This window comes from Taudactylus pleione, unplaced genomic scaffold, assembly GCF_031769625.1.
Source record: "Taudactylus pleione unplaced genomic scaffold, aTauple2 ptg000397bl, whole genome shotgun sequence".
NCBI lineage: Eukaryota > Metazoa > Chordata > Amphibia > Anura > Myobatrachidae > Taudactylus > Taudactylus pleione.
The window spans coordinates 966,977-987,318 of NW_028284799.1; the positions used below are offsets into that span (position 1 = coordinate 966,977).

Below are 20,342 nucleotides of genomic sequence, written 5' to 3' on the forward strand. Positions count from 1 at the left end.
TGTGTTTTTGTTTTTTTATTTAAATGTTTTATATTACGATCTCATGATTCATGTCTACTTTTTACTTCTACTAAAATGTATTACATTTTTTGTTGTACTAATATGTTGGTAGGAAACTCTCAAAGCGATTCCTTTTTTTGATGCTTATATTCACCTCACAGATGGCAATTTTCCTGACTGCAGTAGAACATTTGTGGTGTAGCTCTAACCCATGCCATCTTTACTAGTGGGTTACAACTAGTTAAGGTTATCGATGTACCTTTTTTTTTTTCAAGGAAATCTGAGCCCACCCATTTTTGGTATGTTGGCAGCTTCCCTCTTTTAAATATGGCCGAAATAGGTGGGAACGCTATTAATTCAGGCTGTTGATGTAAGATATCGGTGAGGTGTTCTGAATGTGGTCCATTAATTGTTTATCATTTCAGTTAATGTGTGTACAAAAATGTATCTAAAGGATGTGTATATAAATGTAAAAAGGGCCATACCATGTTGTGTATGGGTCATAATACAAACATCTGAGATGAATTGGCAAGTTTACTTCTTCAGGGTCCATAGGCTCCACAGGGAGACCTTGTGGTGTAGGTGATGAAACTGAATCCCGGCACCACACAGTTAAAAGCTTTCAGCTCCCAGGATGCATCAGGTCCACTCTCCCTATACCCCACCCCCCCAGACTGCAACCGGACTTTAGGGGACAGGTAAGGTGGGCCTCCGCTCGCGGTGAACCGCTTTTTTTTTTAGGCGGTCGATACCTCCGGTCTCGGGACATACCGGAGGTGGCTGAGTGTGGACGCAGGCTCCAGCCATTGCGATCCACTAGACCACCAGGGACATATTGGTGTTGGAAACCAGCGTCCCAGGGGTTAATTATTAGCAAAGGGAGACTGCTTCCCTGTTGAAGCGGCTCCTCCCCTCAGCTCAGGGCGCCTTTCCTCTGAGGTCTGGCTTCTCAGAGCTGTTCTCCTCTTGCAACGCCCCCTCTGAAGTCTCCGGCGGCTATTTTCTTCATGGTGCAGTTGCAGCTCTCACAGGACAGTGCGTGGTCCGGTCCCGCTACATACCTCTCCCCAGGGTCAGCGTATGTAGCACTATTTCCTACCAGACACTGAATCTGTGTGGTTGAGTGTAGTGCCAATTTGCAGTAATTCCTGCATTGTATGTGACTTGTGCTAGCGCTGCCTGTCTTTTTTTTTTTTTCTATCCGTCACCATATGGCTATACCCTTTCTTTATTTCATGCCCTAATACAGGTGGTGTGTGTGTGTGTGTGTGTGTGTGTGTGTGTATTATTATGAGGTCCCATACTGGTGTGTGCTGCACTGTGCCATATTCAGGCAGCAGGTCCCTTCAGCTTTACCAGGCATAAGATAGGACCAATAAAGTTTCAATAAAAAAATGAGTGATGCAGACGATAGGGATGGTATGAATTTACAGGAGGAGAGAAAAAAGGCAGTGAGGGAAGTGGGGATGAGGAAGCATATGTGGGGAGAGGTGAGATGCTTCCTCATCCCCACTCCCCTCACTGCCTTTTTTCTCTCCTCCTGTAAATTCATACCATCCCTATCGTCTGCATCACTCATTTTTTTATTGAAACTTTATTGGTCCTATCTTATGCCTGGTAAAGCTGAAGGGACCTGCTGCCTGAATATGGCACAGTGCAGCACACACCAGTATGGGACCTCATAATAACCCACCACCACCACCACCACCACATAGCCATATGGTGACGGATAGAAAAAAAAAAAAAAAGACAGGCAGCGCTGTAATTTCTTAAGTCTTTTGATTTCATCTTTTCTCTTTTGATATTTCCTATCATCCCTACTCTTTACATCATTCTCATCTCTGCATCATTCCCTCTTCTCTCATTACCCTTTCTTTACTCCTTCTATAACTTAATATTTCTTACCTTTACACGTGTATATAACCACCTTCTTCCAATCTTTTTATTTGTCGTAGCACATAATGCACCAAATCTGTGCTCAACCTGATCTAATTTGGAGGGGAACACTGTTACGATCATGCCTGCCGGTGTCATAATATTAACAAGGCAAATTAAATAAACTACCAAGTACTTTGAACACTTTTTTTATTATATAATAAAGATTTTTTTTCACATTATTTTAGTTCCAAATCGAATGCCCAATCTGGAGCATCATTTGGCTATTTTTATTTATTTTTTTTCATTGCATTCATGCATTGGTCCCACTGTATTTTTATATTATTTTGTTTTATTGGTAAACTCATTTTATTTTTGCACATCCACTGAAACTATAACTACATTTCTAAGACCACATTCAGAACACCTTTATGTCTTACACCTACACCGTGAATTTAACCTATTAGTCCAAATGGAAATTAGAAGTCAGGTGTTCAGTCTATAAAATTTATATACTTTTGACCAAACTAACTTATTTTCACAAGACTGATTTATAAGATTATAAGTACCTGGTAGACTTTTGCAACAGGTTAATAGGCAAGTTCTGAGGACTTTGGTAAAGTGATGTACTATCTCATGTGGGGAATTAATTTATTTTATTGTGGCTACAGCTCGGTTGTTTTTGGGCACCCATCCCTTACCGTGGATATAAAGTCAAAAATGCAGGGATCGACTTTTCCTGTCCAAAGAGACAGTAAAGTAGGGAAATTCGCATTAAGTGAACACTATTGAATAGCTCCTGGTCACTTTGGAGCGATGAGTGTCATAAACATGTTACTATTCTAACCCCCCCCCCCCCTCCCTTACTTCTTGAGTGTGCTTAATTTATGCATGGTTGTCTATATAGCTTGTGTCAATATAGCCTTTGTGATCATATCTGGAAGGGAAAGGATTCAGATCTGTAATGCTGATCTAGTGTTCCCGCTAGCCTGTTTTAGCGGGATGCTGCGCCCTGCCCTATTTCTGAAGGGCAGAAAGCACTCTGCCCTCCAGTGTGGCATCCCGCTAAGACAGCCTGCAGGTTCTGTCTCCACCCGCGGGTCGCAGTGTCCCACGGGTAGTCAAAACAACGGCACAGCGGTCTCCGCCGGTGAATGGATGCCGGGCGAATGCTACTGATCCTACTATTTTTGTTTCACTGTATAAATAATGTATTTGGGTTTTATTAATCAAATAGGAATTTAGCTACTGTAGCAAAAGCTGGGGTTTGTCTTTTAGTAAAACTGCCGTTTTAACCTCCACTAGAAGAATCAAGTTTCGTGATTTGCCAAATTGTTAGTAGATTAAACTTCTCCCAAATTTTTCATTCTTCAGGCTCCAAGAAAAAACCTGCTTCAAAATAATTGTTAAATTTTTAGGGGCATATTCAATTGACATGAGGGTTTTTTTTCCAGCTGTGTGAGGTTTTTCATATTCAGTAAGCCTCAGGATTTTCCGCTGCAAGGATTTTATATTGGAACTTAGAGCATGCTGCCCCAGAGCAGGTGCAAAGTTTTTTAAAAATTTGTCAATTAAGTGTAAAAATGTCAGGACTTTGTTCAGAACCCCTGGGACCAAAAACCCCAACGATCAACTAGGCCATTAGACGTTTTCAATTAGCGTAATTGGACCAATTACACAGCAACAGTGAACATGTTTCCGTTATGAAAATGCTTCTAATTGATTTCCAAATGGGAAGCATAAATGACATTTAAATTCTTAGCTCTCTGTTCTGAGATATAGCACATTTATGATGATGTAGGGGTATAATGTTAAATATTAGGGAATTTTAGCATATAGGTTGGCAAAGCTGAATACAGGAATGCTGAGTCATTGCAGGCCATGTAGTCATAGTAGGCCATGGAAATAGTGTCAATCACTGCCTCTGGTTGATTGAAGCAAAATTCTTCTGCCCCCTTTACACATCAAAAACAGACTAATGAAAAACTTTGAAGTGGAAGAACAAAGATGGAGAAGCTCTCAAATACCTGAGAGGAAAATTTCCACTACTGATTGATGCTAAAGTTAAGGAAGAAATCTTTGTTGATCTGCAAATTTGTCAGCTTAAGGATGAAAACTTCGACCGTCCTCCAAGGTTTGGGAAGCCTTTAAAAGTGTTGTGTATGGCTTCTAGGGTAATAGAATGCTTCTATGCTTGCTGACTACTGTTGGACAGTGACCAGAGATGCCCCAGAAGAGAAGTACAAGCGACAAGCAAAGAGAAAGCGCTCTCTTGAATAGGCTGCTATTTGATTGAAACAAATATTATTTGTTGTATCAAGAAAATGTCAGATTTTTTAAAAATTGTTTCACTGTGACTCTATTACTGAAGTACTTATAGTGCAAGTAGTATAGCTCAAAAACTAGAGCTAATAAAAACATTCTTAAGTTAATAAAGTGTCTATTTTTAGAAAGGTAACAAATTTAAAATATTTGTTGTACAGTGTAATTACATTATTGGGATATAATGGGCTAAAATGTGGGACAGGTATATGGGCATGCTGTGCGTATGGGATAGGTGTTTTAAACATTGCACGTGCGATGTAAAGGCGGGCAGACTATTCCTATCTAATATTTGGTGCTAATGAAAATGTATTCTAGCCAAAAGGTTTAAATAGATGTGGCCACAATTTGAGGATTTTTTATTGCTTCTTTATACAGATCAGCAACACTTTTAATTTAACTAGAGCACACCCACCTTTCACCCTCCTTTACTTACCTCTGTGGTCCTCTGTGATACATAGGCCTTTGGTGCAGAAGTGTAATACTTAAAGATTTCCTGTGGAATGTGCAGCTGTAGCAGCCAGCATGTGCCTGGATGTCCCACGTTTGTCATGAATATCATGTTGCTGTGCTAGTGCTGTTTCATAGTTAGGCCTTCATTAAAACGGCCCATGGAGTATAGCATCTCGGAGGTAGGGTCTGAGAAGGGGCGGTTGCAGTACTCGCACTTCTTCTCCCCAAGCTATACTACCCTTCCTTTTTATACTGAGGGTGGGAACTGCTCTTCCCTCCACTCTGATGCTGCTCAGCACTGAGAAGCAGAAAATAAGTCTCATTGCGCTGATGTTTCTATATGAAACGTCCCTGCCTGGTGGCAGTGGAAATTTGCCGGACGGACTGCCAGAGAAATAAAGTGTAGGGAAAACAGAGTAATTGTTGTAGTAAGTTTTTTTTTTTTTTTCTATGAGAGCAAGTTAAGTCAGTATTTGACTTAAATATATTGATACGGTGGGGGTGGGTATATTTTGTCAACATTGACCACTTCGACACAGATGAAATGTTGCTAAAACTTCCCTGGTAGTAGTGATTTATCTGGTACGGCGGCTCCAGCTGTTTTTTTTCTGGGTCCGGCTGTGACGTTGGTATGACTAATCCTAACCCTCCCTTTAGTGTGTAAGCCTAACCTCCCTTCCTGCAGCATAACCCTTTTCTGCCAGTCCAGGTAGAATGTTAACATTCTGCACTTGCCAATATGTTCAGTGTCTACATTTCAACTATGCCAACATCATAACAGTTGACATTATAAATGTACATTCCATAGTGTGAACAAAGTGGCAATGCTTTTGACAAATGAGTGACAGGCATAATGAAAGAGATTGTGGCTTATCCCCGCGTGGGTCATGCTGTAAATGTGAATAATTATGTATAACTTGGCACAGGGTTGCACGATTTAAATCATGCGATGTAGCTGTAGCTCTGGATCATGCACAAAGACGCTATTGCACAATCAGTGATGTCATACAAGTGTGGAAGACGATGTTAGATGATCTTGAAGAGATTGGACACCACAGCAATGTAGTAAAGATGGCAAAGGCAATTGCTAAAATTGCACTCACAGATGCCCACTTGCTGGCTAATCTACTTGATCCTAGGTACAGGGGAAAAAGCTTAGTCCTGCTGAAATTGAGACTGCTATAGAGTTTGCTCATGCCAATCGTCAAATTATGCCGGTCATCATCAACGTTCGTGTATCCATGAAACAATTTGTACTATACATGTTTGAAGTGGATGCCAAGTATCTCCTCTAGCCTGGTGGATGTCCTACGCAGCTCAACGTCAGTCTTCTGAAGCAGATGTTCACCGCAGTTTCATCAAGTGCAAGAATTGAAAGGATTTTTTCAACGTACGGTTTTGTACAATCCAAAACACGCAACAGATTGGGAAATGAAAAAGCAGCTAAGCTGGTTGCATTCTACAGAGCCTTTTCTGATGTGGACAAAGACCTCTACATGTTTGACTCAGACTCAAACAACTGAGTGAAATTCAGAGCCTAATTGTACTTCTTGATGCAGCTGTTTAGTGTGTATTTATTCTATTACTGTGTTCATTTTGTTACTGTTCTCGCTTCAAAAAGTGTTCATTTATTACGAAATCAAGGTTTAAATATCTGAAATGAAACTTTAATTAAAAAAAAAAAAATGTAGAAAAAAAAAATCTGTTTTAAATCAAATAAATCAGATTTAAATCAAATCCGATTTTTTTTTTTTTTTTTTTTTTTTCCATTAAAAAAAAACCCCTATTTTTATGCAACCCTGACTTGGCAGCAAGAGGAGACTTTTTTTCGGTGCTGACCTTTTAACAGAAAAATCTAATCGGTAAAAGCGCATGTCAGAGTACACCCCCAGTATCATTGTGCGTGTCTATGTATATTTGTATGTAGGTAGAAGTTGCTGCATCATTCGAGACATTGGTAACCATTCAGCAGTGCACATATTCGCCTAACACCCTAAAAAGTGACTTCCCATTTTTTTTCCATGATCTGTTTATCAAAAATTCTATTTATTTTAAACATTTACTACGGTTGTTACTTGTCCCCTCATAATCGTTGTACTATGGGCCTGTCTGAAATATGGCCTACTACTAGATGTCTGTTCTACGCACATTATATGCACATTTTTTTCTTGTACATTGCATATGAAACTGCCCCCCTTATTAAATTGTTTTGGCGCCATGTTCAAGACTATAGGTGCATATTCTCACTTAGTGAAATATTTCCCCCTTGCTTCTGAATGGACGGTCTTGGGAATACTTTGACCAACTTTAAAATTGACTCTGAGATGTCTGAAACCTGTTAATGATTTTGGTGGTAGCACGCAAATGTATTCTACAATATTCGGTACAGATTGGCCCTACTCCTTACTCTGTGCATAAATTTATATTGTTTTTCACATGGATTGGTTTGACTCTTTCCTCCATAAGGAACTCTGGGGGTCATTCAGACCCGCTCGTGAGCGGCAGTACGCTCGCAAGCGGGTCGATGTTCCCCCACTGCGCATGTGCACGACTGAGGGAGCTCCGTCGTGCGCATGCGCGAGACCCAGCGAGCGACGGGCTCTTCATCGCTCCGGGTCTCGCACCAAAGGGGGCGTGCTGTCGATGTTGATTAACAGCACGCCCCCTTTGGTGGGCGTGTCTGCCCGACGGAGGCGTTCCCATGGGAACGCCTACCGTCTGAAGCCGGCCCCACTGACATCACTAGTGATGTCAGTGGGAGTGATTTTGGCTCTGATAGAGCCAAAATCACTCCAGGGCCTGCGGCAGGGAGACCCTACCGCAGGGTCTCGGTCGCAAGCCCGATGGTCGCGATGGTCAATACCATCGCGACCATCATCATGGACGCTCGCTATAGCTGTGGGTGGTTACCCACAGCTATGTGAGCGTCCATGAGGACGCTCCAAAAAAAGGTAGGAGGGCACTGATTCAGAGCGAGCGCTCTGGTCAGTGTGTTCAGCTCTGAATCAGGCCCTCTGCTTTGGTAGATATTTTGATGTTTGGGCAAGTTTTCTTTCTTCCCTACCAGCCCAAATTCACCATCAAATTAATTCCTATTTCCATTCTGTCTGGTATGAAACTAGAATATATAATGACCCCCCTGGATGCTGCGACACTCCCTTCATCGTAGGCCACTCCTCTCCTATTTTCTAGATAGACCCTTTTATGTCCAGTATATAGTGCAACCCTGCCAGCCAGTTTTATTGTTACTGTTTTCATCCCTAATGTCCTTTCAAATGTTCTGTATGGCACTCCATAATGTTCACTTATCTGATGACAATTGAGATTTTCTAATGCGCTATTCTTTTTGACTGTTTTATGTATGTATTTATTGGTATGTAGTTGGAGCGATCCAATGCACTAAACGGCTACAGCTTTGGATCTCACAGCATGCAGTGGTCCTCCTCCCTATCTACCCTGCCCTCAGCCACAAGTATTCCGTTTTTTTTTTGTTTGCTGCGCGGCAAGACCAATCGCACCTGTTATACAGCGGGACTGCCTAGGCAGTCCCAGGCTTTTTTATTTTATGATTTACCTTCGTCATTGAACTTCAGAGTCTAGCTGTACCAAGCGCAGATAATTACTCATGTACCGCGACCCCTTCTACCTCCGCCGACGCCATAGTACCGCTATATGCCCTGAGGTTTTCGGCAGTCCTCCGCGTGGCTTAGCAGCAGCTTTTGCTGAGGTCCGGACTGCAGTCGGACCACAGAGATGTCAGGTAAGCGGTTCCTTACGAGGAATCGTGCGCAGCAGTTCTGGCTTCCGGTGTAGGGATGCATTTGAGATGGCTGCAGGTGAAGGCCTCATGTAACGTGTCCTCACTTAAGGCAGCCGGGACCATATAGTCTGTTGCCGGGGACGGGTGGTAAGACTCGCTAGAGGCGCATTAGTCAACGTCTTACTACTGTGAGGTCAGCGTACCCGGCCGTCAAAATCGCAGCCATGGGGGGAGATAGGCGCTCCCCCAGCCAGACGCAAACTTTTCACCTCACAGCCACAAGGTCCCAAGTATGGATCCAGAATGAGGGACCCCTATGCCGCCGCCTTGGGTGCTCTGGCGCTGAGGTGGGACTTCAGGTTGGAATACCGCTTTCCTCCAATCTCCCTCCTCCCAAGAGTCATCAGAAGGTTCAAGCAGGAAGGTGGCAGGATAATTCGAATAGCCCCTGCCTGGCCCAGGAGGCATTGATTCTCCGATCTGACATGTATATCCATACAGTCCACTTCCGCTGCCTCTACGGCCGGATCTGCTATTGCAGGGTCCATGCCTATATCAGGGTTTACCTCGGCTGCCTTTGATGGCATGGCTCTTGAGTCTTCCGTCTTAAAAGCCAAGGGTTTTTCTGTCTCTAATCCAGACGATGCTGAAGGCAAGGAAGCCTGCTTCCGCCCGCATCCATCACAGAATTTGGCATTCATATTTTCTTTGCTGCTCTCACAGAAAACATGATCTGAAGGTTTTTCAAGGTCCCAAGAGTACCTGCTTTTCGTCAGGCTGGATTAGACTTAGGTCTTTGCTTGGCAACCTTGAGAGTTCAGGTTTCTACATTGTCAGATTGGTTCCAGTGCAGAATTGCCCCTCTGCAGGATATTGGAACATTCTTGCAAGGGGTTCTTCGGCTGCAACCTCCATTTCTCCCTTTATCCCTCCAGCCCCACCCTTAAGGGAACAGCTTTAGGATGTCCCCAAGGTAGTTCCTTTGGACCCTATGGACCCTGAAGAAGAAAATAAGAGTTATGGTATAAAATACCTTTTTTTATTAACTTTTTCTTCGCGGTCCACAGGGCACCCACCCTGACGCACCTGGCCTCAGTTGGGATCTGTTCTTTGGCCTTTTTGTATCACTGATTCCCTCTTCATATGTTGAGTGTTTCTTGTGTACAGTGTACTTCCTTCTCCACTATCAGTCTCTTGCCGTTAGACTTGTTTACAAACTGAATGCCTGTGGCTGAGGGCGGGGTATTTAGGGAGGATGACCAGTGCATGCTGGGAGCTCCAAAACTGTAGCTGTTTGGTGCCTTGGATCGCTCCAACTACATACCCCAAGGTAGTTCCTATGGACCTCGAAGAAAAGAGTTAACAAAGGTGTTATACCATAACTCTTATTTTTTTTTCAAACACAGCCTGTGACATTGCAGTGAGGAGCGGATTGGTCGGTGCTTTAGCTCATAATTTTATCTCTCAAAGCTTTATTAAATCTCCATCTTTGTGCTCTTTTTATTTGCTGCAGGAAGCTATGTTAAGAGGGAGGTGCTTATTTATCTAATGAGACATTTTGTTTGTCAGACTTGCATTGTTGTACATAAATGCACTGTGTGGACATAATTAGTGAAAGAACCAGTGATGCCACAGTAAGAGATTCCTATAGAAACTGCTTATATACCTGTAAGAAGTCCCACAAGAAAACTGTACGAAGGATGTGGGAGGAGCTTCATCTGTCTGTAATGGCAGTAGTGGAATATTCGTTATGTCTGAGAAATTCAGTTACCTTCATGGTTCATATCTGGTCCTTTCATTTTTGGCTGGCAATATATTGTTATAGTGACATTTTTTCTATGCATGTGTTAACTCATAATTTACCATACTTTATTCTTTTAACAGTGGAGGAAGATGGCATTTGGGATAATGGACTTTCCTATGATTGTCGTACTCTGCTCTTCAAAGCTATCCACAATCTGCTGGAGAGATGCTTAATGAACCGTAATTTTGTGCGTATTGGGAAATGGTTTGTGAAGCCATACGAGAAGGATGAGAAACCAGTTAATAAAAGGTGAGTAACATTCTGAATATCAGTACCCTCATGGATAGTGTGTAGCTTTTATACTTCACCACTTAACACTTTGCCTGCTTGTGCCCTGTGCTTTGTTAGCCAAGTTCCAACAAATTCGTATCTGCATCCCCAAACTGTTGTGCTCAGACACTTTGCAAAATTCTGTTCTGTACAATAATATGCAGAGGTAGGGTTTTTAGTCAGTAGCCCCATTTACTGATTCTTAACTAAAACACAAAATTGATTTTTAAATAACTATTTTATATGTAGACCAAGGAGAAAACGCAAAGTAATAGTCTACAAAAGCATTTAATCTATATATCAAGGTGAATAGTGATAATTATCACGTTGGCATGTAATGATAGTTTGGTGACCTCTGTCCCGTTCTACCCATGTTACTTCCATAACCCTCGTGTACAGTCTCTAAGCACTTCTGTTATTTCCATACTTACTGTTCACATACCATCTCATAATGAAGACATAGACACTCTTGAAAATCAACAAATATCCACATCACAACATGACCCACAACAAAAAGGAATAACCGTGTAGAAGAAAGGAAAAAGGCGCATACTGATACACAGGCCATACACACAAGGAAAAAAACACCCTGTAGAGGAGAAAAAATTAGGCCATCCCAAAATATATAGTAAAGACGAAAAGGAAAAATGTAATGCTAAAGATAATCTTTATAATAAAGTGGGTGATTCGGCATCAGACGAATTGCAAAGCTGTACGCAGTCAGCTTGCAATTCTGTCCTTGCTAATATGCAAATGAAGCAGGAGGTGTATGACACCCCTTGCTGCATTTGCAATCCCAGCACTGCGACCGAGGTGGTCGATGGTTGACGGCGCTGAGCTAAGTAAGCCTCAGCTTACTCAGACTGTTCAGCTTGCGAGGCTGTGAAACTGCCTCCCTGGCCTTTCCACTCCTGGAAAATGTTTCCAGGAACGCCAGCCGTCCCCGCACCACCCCTTAAATGTCAAGTCTTGCCAATCTGGCAGAGGCATCGAAGGGGCTGTGTGCGTTTACGCAGGACCCATCCAGCGCACGAGCAGAATGGGTGCTGCGCACGAGCAGATTCCCGATAATCTGAAAGCTGCGTTCAGCTGAATCGGGCCCCAAAGTCAAGTGTTGATAAGAGAAATAGAGTGGAAAAGAGAGAGGAAAAAAAAACACTGGCAGAGCCAGGGACAGCATCTAGTAATTTATAACAATACAAAATCTGAAAACTAAAACTGCTTGTGTATTATAACCTAAAATTTATAGCTACCAATAGATGAGATGAATTGCTGAATATTATTGTTGGTGTAATTGACAACTTTTTTTTTTTTTTTAATTCCTCTCCATTTCTGTGAAGTGTTACATGTGGGTAGATTTGCATCCCTTACCCCACTGCTGTTAACCATCTACAGACTAAATTGGGTCTGAAAATCTCAGCACAAAAAACTATTTGCACCAGGAATTTCAAGGCTGCTGTTATCTGGAAGATTGTAGCAGTAGGGTTGGACTTGTCTGTCTTCATACAATGCCCCCCCTGCGGTTACAGTATATTCATGTTGCATTGCATCTGGACAAATCTTTGGCCTAAATTGATTGTTTACTAAAAGCACCGTGGGGGTAATCCAATTGGCCGCTATTCAATCTACAGGGTTAACTCCACGCGTTATTTCCCCTAGGTGGGCTTTTCCTCGAAGCTTCAGGAGCTGTGAAGAAAAGTCTGAAAGAAAAAGGCAACATCAGGGGTTTAACGTGCAGGGTAACACATTGATTCTGCAGTTTATGTGAAATCAGTGGGTTTCTGTGCGTTAACTCCTGATTTACCGCACTGGAAAAATAACACTTCATTGAATAACATTTCCCAGTGCGGCACGGGTAAAACCCCTGCGTGGCTGATTGGGTTCCCCCCATAATACAAACTAGCCTAAATGCTCAGTAAAATGTAATGAGTGCTGCCTTAAAACTTTATTAGTTATATAGTACACAGGGTCAGTACGGGATGCCGGCAGTCAGAATCCCAACGCCTGCATCCCAACAGGGTTAGGATGCTGACACCTGTCTTTAAGTACCCTACCTTTAACCCTAAACCTCCCCCTAGTGCCTAAAGCTGGCCACACACTAGACCAACTTACATCCAACCAGCCAACTTGTTGATTGGTTGGAATGAAAATCTGGTAAGGAATCGGAGCAACTGATGATCAGTAATTTGCTCCTAAATGCCAGAAAACAGATGAAAATGGTCGGTCAGACAAGTTTGTTAAATGTTTGATCTAAACAATTTGTTAAAACGACAGTTTTTGTCCATTTTCCGGCGTTTGGGAGCAAATTGCTGATTGTCATTTGCATTCATACCTTACCAGATTTTCATTCCAACCAATCAACAAGTTGGCTGGTTGGATGTAAGTTGGTCTAGTGTGTGGCCAGCTTTACACTTTCCATTGTGCCTACCCCTAATCCCAATACTTAATGTCGGGATGCCTCCCTAGTACACTATGCTGTAGAATAGCTTCAAGAATATTTATGAATGCTCCTAGTTTTAATTGCCAATGAAACTTATAAATTTGCTTTCATCTTACCAGACGGCAATTCTATCACAGCTGTGATAGCACCATTCTGGTAATGCAGCTGGAGGCATTATGCCCCATGCATGCATTACTGATCCGAGCTACGTCTTTGGATGCAGCAGCGGATCATCTGTGTGAGCCTTGGCTGGTTGAGTGACCATGGGGGTCACTCAATGCGACAGCTCCAAATGCACAAGAGGCCAGGAAATCTTGTCAGCCAACAGACATCCTGGCCTCTTCTCCCCCACCCCTCCCTATGTTTTGGGAAAGTTAGGCCGTCGCCGCCCCCTCCTTGCCAGGAGACTGCAGCATACTATCAATCACTTGACAGTCTGCTGCCGGACTGTGTGCGGGATCGCAGACCCGTATTGGTTATGTGCCTGCGCACAGCACTGGCCATCGGAGATGTGCGGTAACAATTGGGTTGGCGTGCATTGCTGGATCAGCCCTACTGAAAACTGGGTTATAGTGAAGTTGCTGCTGATGGCAGATTGAACAGCTGCTTTGTAGTTGCCAGATCAGCCATTTCCATCTTGCATTCTATAACTGTGATACACACTCTGTAGAAAGCAGCAGTAGAATACTCTGCAGATGAGTTGCTGTATTTCTCGTTGACGTGGATTTCTCTTAAAACTTTTAACTAGGATGGCGTTCTTCCTCAACTTTCACTACTATCAGTTATGTTGAGGCCATACTGACTCATACAACGGTATCTATATGGATATTTCATTGCTAGGTATTCGCTCTTAAGTAATAGTCGCATATCTTTGAACTGGAAGGCACATGGCTTAAGGTGCCCATCCACTAGACGATTAAGTTAAGGGATTGAACGATGACAATTGTTCATAAATCGTTTGCAAACATGTCTAAAATGACCAGCGATGCGCGTGCCTGCTGATCGTTTAGACATTGATCATCGTGCAAACATGCTGGTCAACCTGACTATAACGTCAGATTGAGCATGTTTGCAGATGATTGATGAGCTCGTTAAGTGCAGGCTCATCAGACTGACAAACAATTGCACGATTACAATTTTGTAATCGTGCAGTCATTTTCATGTCTCTAGTGGATGGGCACTTCACTTTCATACGATACCATACTAATTAAAGTAATCTCAGGCAGTTGTAGTAGCATTGCATAGTGCTATGTGTTCTGTCTGTAAGCAGAAAATGTCTGGAACCAATTTTTGTAATGTTCTACAGCTGCATTTAGAGTTTGGAAATGTTTAGTGGGAATTTAGGTGGTGGAAGTTTTTTTTAATTTTTTTAGTATATTTAGACCTGACCTGGTACTAGTTTAACATAGTGCCACTCCTATTTTATTGTATGTGTGTGTAAAATGTCATGACACCATGCATGCAATGTCTCTACTAACCTCAAAAATTAGGTATATATGGGGCAGGTGTTTGCATTTATGGGAAAGTGCTTTTGAACTTGCAGGTGTGTTCAAAAGCTTTTTTGCAGCATTTTGTAAACTTTTCTTATATCACTGAAGAAAAAAATATTCCAAATTTTCTGTACCCCAAAGACCGCACGAACATAAGTTTGCTGAAAAACACTTGCGGCTACCATTTTTCGACCGTTATTAAAACTTTTTTTAAAAATCAACAATTTTACTCCTTTTTAAGAACATACAATAATTTACTTAATACCACTAACTGCCTTCTAATATTCTGCTGTTATTTGGCACTTATGAGGGGTCAGGATGATTTCTACACTTTTTTATTTTTTTTTATTTTAAATCCACAACTGACGCACATTTTAGAATTAATGTGCGATTTTAGCCTCAATTCCTGGGAATGGGCATTTACAATTGAATTGCCAGTTGGGAATTTTGCATTCCCAAACTCTTGCTGAATTGAATTCCCATTCACCCGCTCTAGTGGTTTGTTCTCTGTAGTCCCATGGATCGAAGTAATCACTCAAATTGAGTTTAATCACATGTTCGTTAGCAATCTTTAACACCTAGCTATGCATGTACTTCTAAACATTTTAATAGCAATTTTGAAAGCTTTTGGGTTATTAATGTCATTATACACTTAAGTGGGATTTAAATCCTAATACAGAAATATCAGGTTTTGGTTGTAATGGGAAAATTATAAGCTGATGGCAAGAAGAAACATGACGAAATGATGGGGATAATGTAACCCAGTATCATAGTAACAGGCACTGTGGAAAAATAGGATGCTAATGGACTGCCATTATTTAGCACTTTCATGGTACCTTCTTTAATTCTGTTCTTAATGAAAATGTAGCTACAGTGATCTCTGAGAAAATAAGTACAAAAGAAAATATTGAAAATTGTCTTAAGGAATAAGGATTCATGAAGACTTTTATCCATTGGACTTTGTTTTTCTGTGTTAGTGATATTTGAATTGTATTGCTGATTTCTTTGAGCAGCCTAACCTAATAAAAACATTATTATACTTTTATGCAGGCTAGTGCTCGGTCGGTGTATACCCCTTGGCACCCAAGGACACCCTCCCTCACTGTTTTGCCCCCATTTCCTACCTTTTGTGTATTGGGGTGGCATGTTCCCTCCTTAATGTATGCTGCCAGGTTGTGATATCCTAGTAGGTTGCTACACTTCTAGCCCATATCACCATGGAGGAGCAGCAACCCGCAGATTTACAGTTAAGTAGTTGGCAAAATTGGCGCTCCATCTCGCTGTCCGGCACACTGTGACAGGGATTTGTAGTGAAAATAAAGACACTGAATGAGTGACAATATGTACTTTTTTACTATTCTTAGCACCCTAATAACCTGATACTCTAAAATGATAACTGAAGTCTATTAGTTGCGCTGGCTCTTATGCTGCTATTCTATTTCTAAATGCTGGATTGAGACGCATGGTGTTGGCCCCATCCAGTTAAGGCATAGAACAAAACTGCACCATTAGTGGCCTTTAGACTTGTAAGTTTAAGCAGCAACTACAAGATAGCAAGATCAAAGTACACATCACCACGGTTAGTCTTCAGTTACACTGACAAGCAAATCAAGTACTATTCTCTGTATGGCATTGTGGGCCAATAAGGATGTTGTGGATACATAAACAAGGTTTATCTTGTTTGAGGTTATGCTTTTGAAGTGTATATGTATGTGTCTTATGTAATTGTGTGTGTAAAGTTTTTTTTTTTTTTTTTCACCTTTTTCAAATTTGTGCTTCATCTGCTAAAGGGCCATTAGATGTATTAAAAAGTAAAATAAAGATGCTCCCAGCTCTGAAATAAGAAGTAATTGTTTGGTGTTTCTTTGTTATTATCCCAAATTGGCTTGGCATCCACTGTGTGTGTTTTTAGCCAGGACTTGTAAGAAATAACATTGTCGCATGACTGGATAATGTTTGCCTTTATATATGATTTTATATTGAGTAAAGTATATTCAGAAGTGGTGAAGTGGGTCAGGTTGTCTGAGCCACAAGCGAAAGAATGGATTATACGTGGTGTGTTTTATTCTTTGGGCAGTGTATATACTATGGCTCATTAACACACAAACTCTCTAATTTGCTTTTCCTTGGTAGTTTTCCAGTCTCTGCTGGCAGTTGTCTTGTTTTCTTTTTTAGAAGCTGTAATAAGTAATGTTTTACATGATGAAGTGTAGTTCTGTGCTGTCAGAGCACAGCTTCAAAATGTTTTCTAGATAGCTTATTGCTGTATTATGCTGTCACTTCAGTATGCTTGTACAGATAATACTCCACTTTATATTGATCTCCTTGCTGTTTGGTGTTATACTGTACCATATTTTAAGGTTTCTTTACCATACAGCATATTTATCTTCTGCTACATGGGTTTGTTTTTTTTTTTTTATATTGCCTTATCTACACCAGCAACATTTAATTTTACTTTCAAGCAGTTTCACACAGACCAGCAGGGAAAAATGTTACAAAGTAATCTTAGTGAATACAAAGGGCGGAATTCAATTGATTTCGCGGCCCGCATCTCCCGTCTAAAGTGACAGGAGATCGCGGGCCGCTATTCAATTGTGCCAGCGTTTCACGCTGATCGCACCCAAAGTGGTCGGGTTTAGCCGCGTAAAACGGCTAAGCCCGACCAAAGTGCTGGGCGCGATCGCGAAAAGTGCCGTTTGGGCGCCCAAACAGGACACTTTTCGCCGATTTCAGCCCGCACCCCTCTGGGGCTGCGAGCTGAAATTGAGCGCTAGCAGCTGATCGCACCTGACAGGAGCAACAATAGAATAGCTCCGTCGGGTGCGAAGGGGGGAATAATCAATTGAATTCCGCCCAAACTGTTTAAAACACCAGCCCACAGGTTGGAGGGGGAATTATGAAGATTGTTACATATATTTCTACTTCAGGGTCCATAGGGTATCCACAGGATACCTTGGGGGTATAGGTGTGACGTCAGTCGCAGGGCACCAAAGAGTTAAGCTTTCAGCCTCCCAGGATGCACTAGGTCCCCCTCCTATACCCCGCCCCCAGGCCAAGGCACCTCAGTTTAGTTTGGTGCCCGGCCGGAGTCGGGTGCACCTGTTGGAGTGGGGGCTAGAAGAGCCCCTGAAGCTTATTCTTCATGCAGCTGTGGCTGCACAACTGGATGAACAGCATGGACAGTCAGTCCTGACGTCCATGCTGTCTTCCCTACACCCCGCCGGTACCAGAACGCCGGTACTGATCCGGGGATGCTGGTGGGCGTCTGGGGTCACAGCTAGCGGTGACCCCAGATGCTCCGGACCATGGCCGGATTCAAGGGGGACAGAGGTAAGCAGCGGGGTCCCGCGGTGGGTCCCCGCTGATCACATGGTCCTAAGTCCCCAGGCAGGGGGCTCCCTGGGGACTGGCTGCAGCGTGGAGCCAGGCGACCAACCTGCGCTTCCACTACCCCCTGGGACAGCGGACCGCAGCAGAGCGGTATCGCTGCGGCGTCCCAGGGGTTAAATGCATGCCAGGGGAGCGCGCCTTCCCTGTCTCACAGCCGGCGCCTCCCCCGCTGCACACAGCCCTCTCTGCACTGTGCTGACTGGTCCTGTGTCAGCGCTCCTCCCCCAGGCCAGCTTCTCTCTGCTCCTCGGCGGCCATCTTCTCTGCAACGCATGGTGAACGCTGCTGGAAGTCTGGAAGGAAGCATCGTGGTCTGGGTCCCCCCGCATACCTCTCCTCCGCTGTGGCTCAGGTCTGTGTATGCAGCGCTGTGTCCTACCAGGCCCTGTGTCTGTGTAGTTGAGTGATCAGCGCTGTTACTGCAGGAATTGTTATTTATCTGCATTGTATGTGACTGTGCTAGCGCTGCCTGTAACTATTCTTCACTAAACTGTCAGCTTTATTACTGTCCCTGTTCTTTCTGCTAAAGCCCTTGCGGTGCGGTGCTGCAGGGTGGTCTCTCGCCTATTTAATACTTAATTGGTGAGAGAGGTCACATACGTGGTGCCATCATGTCTGAAAGTGATTTTCCCCTCCGGCTACAGTGTACCACGTGCAAAGTACCGTTAGCGGAGGGGGAGGGTAGCGCGGAGGGCCTTTGCCGGCAGTGTTGTCCATGGCGCGGCCTATTACGGTTACAGCACCGGTACAGGAGCCGCCCTGGGCTTGTTTCGCTCAGGCGTTAACAGCTTTAGTGGGCCAGTTAGCTCCGCAGCCCGCGTTTACTCCGATGGGTTTGTCCCAGCAGTCTGTGGTGTCGTCACCCATGCAGGGGTTCCCACGACAATTGGTGGTACCCCACAGTCTCCCTATTTCCCCGCTCCCGGGTTGTCAGGAGCCAGCGTGGGTTAACTCCCTGACGAGTTCTTTACAGCACTTGTCGGATGTATTGCAAGGGGAGTCTGTGATGCGGCCTCATAAAAGGCCGGTGGCGTCTCTGTCCGCTCCTTATGAGGATGACGAAGGGACGTCTGATGATGGGGAGATTCTGGATCCTTACGATCAGGAACCTTTCCATACTAAGGACGCTGATGCTAAGTCCAAAGTATATATTCCTGGACTTATTCGGGCGGTCCGCACAGCCTTGGTGATTGAGGACGAAGTTCCCCCAGCGGCTAAATCTAAGTATGCCTTTTTCAAAGATGTGAAGGGCGATGCCACAGTCTTTCCTCTTTCGGGTCAGTTGGTGGACCATTTAGAGGAGGCGTGGAAACAACCTGGCAAAAGATACCAGCCGCAGAGACGCCTGGCGGTGGCTTATCCGTTCGCGGATAATTATTTTGCTAAGTGTGAATCCCCTCCACAGGTGGATTCTCACGTGACCCGTCTTGTCCGTAGTGCCACATTGCCGATGCCATCCATGTCCTCCCTTAAGGATGCTACGGACCGCAAGGTAGAAATCTGCCTGAAGTCCGCTTATTCCCTTGCAGGGGGGGCAGCACGGCCGGCTATGGCCATTTGCTGGGTTGCCAGAGCGATGGAGCGCTGGGCGGATTCATTAGAGGCTTCTTTTGAATCCGACTGTCCGGCCGAACAAGCGGAGTTGATTGGCAATCTCCGTGATTCGGCCACCTACATCAACGAGGCGGCTCTAGACATTAGTACTCTGGTGTCTAGAATTTCTTCAGCAGCGGTAGCTGCTCGTCGCACCTTGTGGCTGCGATCCTGGAAGGCGGACGCAGATCCAAGAAAGGTCTGGAAGCGTTGCCGTTTACCGGAGAAGTTCTCTTCGGTCCGGATCTGGATAAGATTGTGGCCACGCTGGCGGCAGCCAAATCTGCTTGTCTCCCGTCGGCCGCTGCTCCTTCTGGTTCTGGACCATCGTCCTTTCGGTCATCTAGGGCCCAGGGCAGGCCCAAACCACAGTCGTTTCCTCGACAGGCTGGCCCTAAGAAATCGGGCAAGCCCCGGAAACAGGCATGGAGTACCAGACGTCCGGCCCCCAAGCCAGATGACAAGCCTGCGGCCTGACGGTCCGGGTCTCCCCTTGGGGGATCCCAGGGTGGGAGGCCGCCTGCTGCAGTTCTCCCGGTGTTGGTCGTTCACTACGACAGACACTTGGGTTCTGGAGGTGGTCTCTCACGGGTACGCCCTCTCCTTCCGGCACAGACCCCCGGCTCGATTCTTCACCACGGGTGTACCATCAGACCGGAACAAGGCTACGGAGCTGCGGAAGGTATTGCACACTATGCTCCAGGCTGGAGTTATAGTGCCTGTTCCATTCTCCCAGAGGGGCCAGGGTTTCTATTCAAATCTATTTTTGGTACAGAAACCCAATGGGTCATATCGTCCGATTCTCAACCTCAAAGCACTCAACAAGTCTTTGCGGGTCCCGAAGTTTCGGATGGAGACCCTACGGTCCATCATTCTGGCGCTGGAACCTGGGGACTACATGGTGTCATTGGACATACAGGACGCTATGGCGGTCATGGCGGCTTC

General features: G+C 44.1%; 1 protein-coding gene across 1 annotated transcript in view; it reads left to right on the plus strand.

Annotated features, from left to right (window-relative positions):
• Positions 1–20,342, plus strand: part of MED13 (mediator complex subunit 13) — a 139,584-nt gene that overhangs the window by 26,932 nt on the left and 92,310 nt on the right. The window contains exon 3 of the mRNA XM_088446347.1: positions 10,295–10,463. Within this exon, the coding sequence (XP_088302473.1) occupies positions 10,295–10,463 (169 nt within the window). The remainder of the gene's footprint in view (positions 1–10,294; positions 10,464–20,342) is intronic.